General features: G+C 39.7%; 1 protein-coding gene across 1 annotated transcript; it reads right to left on the reverse strand.

The window, feature by feature from the left end:
• Nucleotides 1–7,157: 7,157 nt before the first annotated feature.
• Nucleotides 7,158–8,945, reverse strand: LOC131218556 (elongation of fatty acids protein 3-like). The gene has a single exon (XM_058213163.1). It carries the CDS (start codon nt 8,217–8,219, stop codon nt 7,335–7,337), a length of 885 nt encoding a protein of 294 aa, XP_058069146.1. The 5' UTR covers nt 8,220–8,945; the 3' UTR covers nt 7,158–7,334.
• Nucleotides 8,946–9,348: the final 403 nt, after the last annotated feature.

The following is a 9,348-nucleotide window of genomic DNA, read 5'->3' on the forward strand; positions in this document are numbered from 1 at the left end:
GGGCCCCAACATGTAGTGCCCACGTCATATCTGGGCTGAATGAGAAAAACAAAACAAAAAAGAAAGACACAAAAAAGAAAGACACCATTTTCCTGATCGACATCATGTAATATCTTCTTCTCTAATGAGAGGTTGAAATAGAGAGCGATCAACTACACCCACGAAGATTCAGAAAGAGATGCATTCATGTGCGAGATTGAGAAAACAAAGTTCATCTAACGTAGCATATGGTCGAGGAATTTCATATTCATTGAGTTGCATTTATGAATTTCACCTGTCCATAGTTGTCATTACTTGTCAGCAACCATTTTCGGCCATGGAAAAGTTAGCCATGACAGCAACCAGGTTGAGGTGATGTTTCATAAATGCATTGGACATTTTGGGATCATGGAAATGTTCTTGGCAGGCAAGGTTGGTGAGTTGAATTTGTTATTATTATTATTATTTAGAGAGTTTCCAAAAGTAATGAAAATGACCATCATACACAAGATATTTTGCTGAAGTAATATTTTGCTATAATTTCAGAATATTTTTGGATGGGAATTGACATGATAGAGGCCTTCCTTAACCTCACACATGGCATGGTAGGCAGATGATTCAGACTCTATTCAACTAGTGGATCCGAACACATGGCCCATGGCATGGTAGGTAGAGGATCTGGACCGTACATCTAGTGGATCCGATCACAGATAGCTTCTGGCACCGATGTTCTTCCATGGATGGTGAAAGGCAAAATAAGATAACGATGGACTGTCTGTCTTATTGGTGTGGCTTTTGAACCATGGGCCATCTGAGGCAGATCCTACTGGGTGGATGATCCTTGCCATGTGGACTGGAAGGGCCCACTACCATATCACAATTGAGGTGTGGCTTACAGGGCACCGGCACCGTGGTGTGATGGGCTGCTGTGAATCCAATCCATTCAGACCATCGCATACACTCCATGCTCACTGTAGAAACGAAAAATAGGTCAATGCCAAACTTATGTGGGCCACATCATGGACTCATTTTATCGTGCCTAAGCCCTTTAAATCAGATTGTGTGACCCACCTTGGTTTTGGAATGACCTGATTTTTGGTGTCTCTTCATCCTAGTGGGGCACGTTTGATGAATGGATGGTCGTCCCTTCCCATCCGTTCCTTGTCTGGCCCACCTGGGTTTCCATTCGGGCTGATTTTCGGCTGGTTTCCATTCGGTCTGATTTTCGCCCCAGAGCCGGACATCAATGATTGCCCCCTTTTTGGGGGGTAATGGTGCCATATGAGTGCGTCTCCTTTCGATGGGTGATGTCTGCAAATCTGGCCGTTGATCTAGTGGGCCCCACTTTGGATGGGTGATGTCTGCAAATTTTTGTCATTTGTTTTCTAGTTCTATTTGTTGGGACCTTCCCAGCAGTTGGAAGCCTTAGGTCTGGATTGTGCAATGTCCCACTTCGATTATTTGGGTTCCTGCTAGTTTTGTTTTAAGTGCTTCCACTGTATCTTCATGGCTTTAAGAGTCTAGTCTCCCAGATGACTCGTCTGAGTTGACTCGGTTGGAATGTTGGATACCTGAGACTTAGAGCCTTGTGCTGACTCAGAATGACACGAAGCACCTGGACGAGTTGCTGCAGGCTTGGGTGATTCGGCACGACCTGAGGGACTCATCTGGCTGTGAATTGTACAATGTACTCGGATTTTTGTAATGGCAAGTGGGGCTATTGTCTGGCAATCTGGACCGTTGGTGTGTTGTTGATGGCACAATTTCCAGATTGGAATATATTGGGAACTTTTCCCTCTTGAGTGTAGGCCATCAGTGTATTTCAATATTTTTCTTCATAAAGAATTACACAACACGTAGCCCATCTGGGAATATTTTGTGACATGCTTCATTTAAGATGCTATAAAAGATAGACTAATGGTTTAGATTACTGAAGCATGGTCCCCATCCGTCAGAATTAGAGACCGAATCAGCCGAGTTGCCTCCAAATCGTCAGGTATGACATGACTCAATACATATAGAGTCGGTTTGAGTCAGGAATCTTAAACCAATGGTCACAGATGCAAATGGGCTCTGTTATTCACATGGTTGCCACTTGCAGAGACAGCCCTTGTTATCAATAACCCTTTCTAAAGTTAAATAGGGGTTGTTTAAAAGGGCTTACGGTATGTATTTTTGGGTTGAAACTCTAGAAAATCGATGCAAGCATGTACTTCTTCACGTCAACAACGGCTCCTATTTTCTGCGGCAAGGCTATCTTTTTTCCGTTCTCATTAACCCAGAAAATTCCCTGCTAGCTTTCGTATGCGGAAATTCAAGTAATTTCTTCACATGTTTTATGCATGGAGGAGATCAAAATCATTCATTTGCTATTTCCAATAGCGAGTGGGCCATGGTCTAAAAGTGGTGATGTTTGGGCTATTTTAGACCTTTGACTGGTGGCATAAAAATCAATATTTAAAAGCCAAAAGTCAGCTATAGGGTCTGAAAAGGTCCGTTTATTAGATTGATTAAGAATAGTCTAATCAAACCAATTTTTTATCAGTGTCCTGTCAATCGAGGGTCCACATTGAATATTTCTTAAGAAGGAAACATAGGATGTGGTGACACATCTTTCCATATAAGCTATGAAACATAGGATGTGGTGACACATCTTTCCATTAAAGCTATGAACGTGTACAGAATACAAACTAATCAGGCAATTTGAATGAGGGTAGGGGTTAGTCATTCCAAATAGTTTTTTTTTTAATTTTTAAAACCAGTAATTGTTGTCAATGTATTTCTCATTAATGGAGCAAAGATAAACAAATTAAAATAGAAGAAAGCTAGAAAATTGTTAAATTTGTTGAATTTTCTTGATTTATAGATGATGCTCAGCACAATCGGCAAATTAACAAATAAAAACAAGAAAAATACTTGAACCACTCGCATAGACAAATGATCTAGGAAAATGGTCACCAAGATTTGACTAAAACATTTGATCTTCCAAGTAGGGACTCAGTTGATCAGTATCTAAAAACAAAAAGTTGTAGATCTTTATCCTACTTCTATGGTACTGCTTTGGTGATGGTGGATAATAGCAATCTAATCCAAACCTAAAACATTCTGTAGTATGGATGGACAGAAGTAAATGGACTAAAATTACACACACACACACACACACACACACACACATAAATTGTAAAGATAGATTGTGTATGGCATGAGCTAGGAGCTCTTTATCGCGTTTTCCTTTTATAACTTTGGGAGGTGGTAAATCCTCACTGGGTTTCCTTACTGATCTAGGATTCTTTGTAATCATGACATTGAATTGTTCTTTGATCATCCTATCTTGCCCAAGACATCTAATATCAAAAACTATTTTCAATTCATCCGTGGATCTTTAGGGTTTTGTCTCATTCGATTTGGTTACAAACCGTTTTCATATCTCCTCTTATCGTGATCATGAAAATCTGTATATTTGATGGGACTAGTCCTGCTAGATCCAAATTGGGATCATATTCTATCCACTCAAATATTAGTCTGATTTTTAAATCTTCGTACTTGCCTGAAGAGCTCCAAACATCTATAGGAAGATCTTCGATTTTGGAAGGATTGCGAGAGATGGCCTTACTGAGCATATCCGAATATGTAAGAAGATCCTTGCCTCAGTGAATCTTTCATAGATGTGATAAGCACGTTGCCTTAGCCAAGTGCTACATGTCATTCATTGCTTCATTTCTTATTGAAATATGCATAAAATTTTGCACCACTTTAATTTTGGTAGGTGAAATGTCGTAGAAGGATAATGGCAAAAAATATCGTCAGGTGCGAGTGTGATTCTTTCATTATTATACGCGTAGTGTGACATATGGCGACATCTTATTGGTCCATAAGAGTATGTCAAAATGAGTGTAAACACTTCTTATCGGGGATTTTTTGTGCATGATCAATCAGACGTGGGGCTCATCATGTGAACAATTTAGATGAGTGAACCATGGACCCCAATTCTACCAAGAGGACATCAATCAAAGGTGGGGCTCATCATGTCAACAATCCGGATAAGTGAACCATGGACCCCAGTTCTTCCGAGGACTTTTATTGGACATAAAGTCCGGAAATATCATCATCAAAGTGTGTAAAGATAAGTTTAGATCGGACGAATTGAATCTTTTCCAATTGAATGTTTTAACAATCCTACATGTGTCTGGACGTACGTCGTTTATCAAACTTGTCTATCATAGGCCTTAGTAACATGTATGTGCCCTCAACCAAAATTCAAGTTAGCCTTTCTTACACATGGCTTGATGCAGTCCATGTTGGTTAACGAGAAGCCACCAACTGTCAGCACATTCGTAGGAAAGACGGGAGTGAAACGAACTCGCACTAAGAGAGATTGCCAACTCTTATCTCACAATGACACACGTATGTGACCAACATATGCCACACACATGTGACTCCTAGCGTGTTAAGGAAGTTTCCCAAAAACCTGCCGATTTTAAATTCTTTTAAGTTCCATGTACACAATATATGGTTGTCCTAGATCAATCCCAAAAGGAAAATTTTCCAAAGGGACGCTCGAGATTCTTTCGAAGGCATTAAAGAATTAGGAGCAAGTTTTAAAAAAATCATTCAAAATTAGAAATAAATCACATATGATGACATTGTGCAGCAATGATTCTAAATCCTAATAGGACAATCATATCTTTCATGCATAAATCACAAAACTTACTCGTAGGATACGGTCGTTGCATAATCAGAAGATTCACGCATAAACCATGAAACCTATGCGTGACCACCATCTCTCAAAATTCTATAAAACAAGCACTCGAAGAAGAGCTCTTGGTCCTCGCCAACAACAATCAATCTCTTTATAGCTCCACGATGCCTTTATGTTTTAACCTCTATAGACTTTTATTAATTTAGCTTCTTACATTAGTCATTCCACTTCTGTTCAGCCATGCTGTAGTAAGTCCAAAGGCATTATTAGTCTAGCTTAGAATTGCTACTATACATCTCATTGCTCCAATATACACTTAGGAGTAGGTTAAATATCCACAAGCCCATCGTCGAATTTTTTAATTATCGAATCCTTACTACATCTCTAGTCACATCCTATTGACTTCACGCTATGACCGTCTGGTAGTTTCCACAACCAGTTTGATAATATAAGCCACCATAGGTATTTTATTTTTCCCTCCACTTAGTTTTATTTTCATTCATTGATTGTACCACTTTAACATCTAAATCAATAAAATTGGCAATCTAGCCTTATTTTTAATTCTTTCTCATCCTTATTTCTTTTATAAGAAACTTTATTTGCTATCACTGTTGAACGAAAAGTACTTAGTTTAAAGGTAAAAAGATCCCATTAAGAAGGACTAATCCTAACATTCTAAAGTTACTTGATTGTTGTAGCAATTGGTGGCTGAATAGTCAGTCAATCTTTACAAATATAGCCCTAATTTGGTTAGTTCAGTGCTTGAAGTTATAAGCGTTCAATCGATTTAAGTCGCACACAAGTATAGCATGATATTAAATTTAATCGCACACATTTGACTGAATTCAAGCCATTCATAACACGTATGGTCATGTATCTGGATTGAACAACAATAAGCCCAATGGTATTATAGGCCACACATGTAAATTAAAATGTGGATTGTTGATAATTATTCTAGTCATAAAGATTTTCTTTTCTTCGCTTTTTTAATTCCCATGAGCCCACTTTGATGATCAGACCGCATACATTTCGTTCCAAGGCACATGCGTGATGGCCCGCCTAATGAATCATTTTGACCATGTGCATGTGTGCCACATTGGCACATCCCAGTTGTGTGTATGTGTACATGGTTTTTTCTTTTCACACACACCCACGCTCTCACATTGCAATAGGTACTCTTGTGAGTTTACCACTGAGCTATAGGGTCGTAGGCATATGTGTGCATGGTTACCTGTATGAGGGATTTACTAAACATTACGAATGGTTGCCAAGAGAGCACCTCCTTAGAATTTTGAAAGTAGATCCCTTCTCTCTTACACCATTAGTATGTATATATAAAAAAAAGCCCTCCAATTTCTTATTGTGTGGTCCACTTGAGTTTGGAATTTGCTTGATTTTTGGGGGCACGTCTTAACATGTGCCGGTGCAATGGATGAATGGAATGGATGTTCCGATTAGGTCAGGACATCTCCGTGCCCAAAAACAATCATTTGTTTAATTGCAAAACAACCATCTTCGTTGCTAAAAATCATTCCCATTAAAAAGATATCAAGTTTATTTGAGAACAAGGGGTCTGACAAGTAAATGAATAAGTGACATGTGCACTAGTACAAACATAAAACCCACATTGGAAAGTGCAAATCTCCATTTGGAGGGAGTCTTCTTTGCTTTACAGCCCAAAGCTCTCACCCATAATGGTCATGATATGTCCCCCCAATCCATTCCTCGTTATCCAGCTCATGTTAAGACATAAGCCCAAAAATAAAACAAATCCAAAAATCAAGTGGGACACAAAAAGAAAACCATGAGGATTAATTGCCTACCATAAAAACATTCATTGGGCAACGAAAGTTTTAGGTTGAGCTAATATTTTTGTTTTTAATTCATCCAAGTGGGAATGACCTTATTAACAGTTTGGATGTCATGTAAATATCACGAGGCATTTATGGCGGTGTAGCCCACTTGAGTGATGGATCTGTCTCACTTTTGAACTAATGTACTAACCTTTGATGTACATCATATAAATTTCTCACATACATCAATGTGGGCCCCACAAGACTTTCACATGTAGAAACTTCCTTGCCCAAAGGGCCGAGCCAACTTGCATCACTCTTGTTTCATGAGGTGGATTTCACATGACATAAAATACAAAGCGCCGCGTGGGTGTATCATGAATGAAGATTTCGTGCCTGTACACACAAACATGGCCCGTTTTCATTGATGGCTCACTTTTCCAATGGAGCTGAGTGTGATGGATACCAGGTAAATCTTCATCAGGCCTTAGGAAACTGTGCAAATCCTCAGGCTAGACGTCCACACATGATTTAGCACTCTTTACAATGCCAATACAATATTCAATATTTAAAACAAAAATGGCAATTAAAAAAAAAAAAAAAAAGCATGTTGACCCATCACTTCTTAAACCCTTTCTACCCGTTGTCTTTCTCACAAAAATCAGAAACCTTGTTTAAAAAAATAAAAATAAAATCACAAAAGTATGTATTTCCTTGACAGTCTATACAAAAAGGGGAATTTTGATTTTTCTTCACCCACTTAAAATCTACCAAAAAAAAAAAAAAAACATAAAAAACTACAACTGGGAGTAAAAGAACAAAAAGAAAAAAAAAAAAAGAAAAAAAGAAAAACCCAAAAAACCCTATGTGTCTTTCTTCCCATCTATCACATCAGACCTTGAATGACTTGAAGAATCACCATCCATGACACGCCTCTTCTTCAAATGCATGTTCACATAGAAATTCAAGAACAATAGCAGCAATGCACCATTCATCACTGAATTAAAAACCCAAGCTCCAATGCCATTACACCCACCCTTTGAAAAATGCAGCTTAAGAACCCCTACATGGCATACCAGATTACACCCAAGTAGCAGAATCTGGCAATGCGCCACAAACGGAAAGCACGCAGCTGGCAGTCCGATTGCCACCCAGAATCGGTACCCATACACGATCGAGTGTACAAACGTCGTTAATAGAATCGCCATCACCTGAAACGATTGGGAGAATTCAAGCCACAAGAACGACATACATATCAAGATCGAGTGGTGGAATACTCGAAAAAAGGTCAGTTTTCGACGGCGGAGGATTGAGAAGAAGGTCCGGAGGACGTGGATGAATCGAGAGAGGTAGAACATGTACGACCAGAAGAAAACGCGGCCTGTCGGCCGAGTACCGAGCGGGAAACAGAGTAGCCATTGGAGGGGAGTCTTGGATCGGCTCCATATCCAACGGGTGTCACGGATTTCGGCGATGGTGGAGATGAGGGTTCCGGCGAAGATGGTTACTGATATCAAGGCCATTATGAGGCTGTGGACGGCGGGGATTGGTCCTAGTGGGACCGGGCGGCGGCGGTTGAAGAGTACTAAGGTGAGGTGGAGGAAGAGAGAGAGAATGACATAAGTTGAGATTGAGCTGAAGAGAAATGACCACGTGGAGCCCCATGATTGGCTGGCGCTCCAACGGAATCCGATGATTGATGGGTGCTCAGAGAACCAATATGTCAGGCTGTCGATGGCTCTTCTCATTCTCTTCTGTAAATCTCTTTCGATTGAACACTTCAAAATTGAAGATGTATGGTAGTCTCCAATTTCATTAGCCCGCTTTCTTTTTAAGGAGAATTTCTTCTATCTTGAGCTTTTTTTCCTTCCTTTGGGAGTGGATTTAGAACATAGAACAGGTTAGAATCCTCAAACTTATAAAGAAATTGATATGGGTCTCTTGGTCTTTTGATGATTCAATGGCCCACTTTCTTTTTAGTTGGGATCTTCTCTCTTGGGTTTATCTTTTCTTGTTCTGGAGGTACGTCTAGAACGAAGGATGCGTTGGAGTCTTTATATTTTTAAAAGACTTTGGGGCTTTTTCTAGATGTTTTTCTCTCCTTTTTGGGTTTTTTCTTTTTTTGAAGTAGGTTTTGGATTGAAAGAAGAAAACCCAATGAAAAACGAGTTTTGATTTTTATGAAAAGAGAGGGGGAGGAGAGGAGAGGAGAAGAGAGAGTCTAAAGAAAGAAGAATCCTGTGTGATTTCGAAATTGGAAATAGAAACAGAGAAGGCGGCCAAAGAGAGGTTGAAAGAGGTTCAGGTGAATGGTAGTCCGCGTGTAGGTTATATCATTTTGGGATGACACGTGGACGATTCTGATTCGTTGGTAGGTGGTAGATTCCTGAATTTGGCCATGGGCTGGCGTCGGGATTCGTGTCGGGGTGAGGCGTGTGGAGTGAGGTGGGTTCCTGGCACGTGTGGCTTAGGGCAGGTTGTTTGTCCCGTTTTGACGAATGGGTATTTTTTGGAATTTGAAAAATGGGCCACAAATCTTGAATTTGGAGGAGAAAAGTGGGTCATGCGCCATTTCTCTTTATTTATTTTCGCGTAACTAACGTGGTGGTTTACCACCATCTATAAAATGAGATGTTTTTCTCTTGCCCACGTGTCACGTGTAGAGTATCATAACCGTACAAAAGGTGGATCACATCATGAAGATCACTAAGGATTAAAAATCAGGATGATCGACTGATTGATAGGGACCAAAAACAGATATCAACGGATAGCCATTGGTATATTTAGTGTACTTATGTGGTCCACTCAATTAGTGGATTGGCATGATTTTCAGGACAAGTGGATCATCTTGTAGTTGGATACAGTTTTTATGTATAC

The sequence above is a fragment of the Magnolia sinica genome, chromosome 11 (assembly GCF_029962835.1).
Source record: "Magnolia sinica isolate HGM2019 chromosome 11, MsV1, whole genome shotgun sequence".
Classification (NCBI taxonomy): domain Eukaryota; kingdom Viridiplantae; phylum Streptophyta; class Magnoliopsida; order Magnoliales; family Magnoliaceae; genus Magnolia; species Magnolia sinica.

What these genes read in the sequence shown, in the direction of transcription:
- LOC131218556 (XM_058213163.1), bottom strand. Translation starts at nt 8,219, where the DNA reads ATGAGAAGAGCCATCGACAGCCTGACATATTGGTTCTCTGAGCACCCA.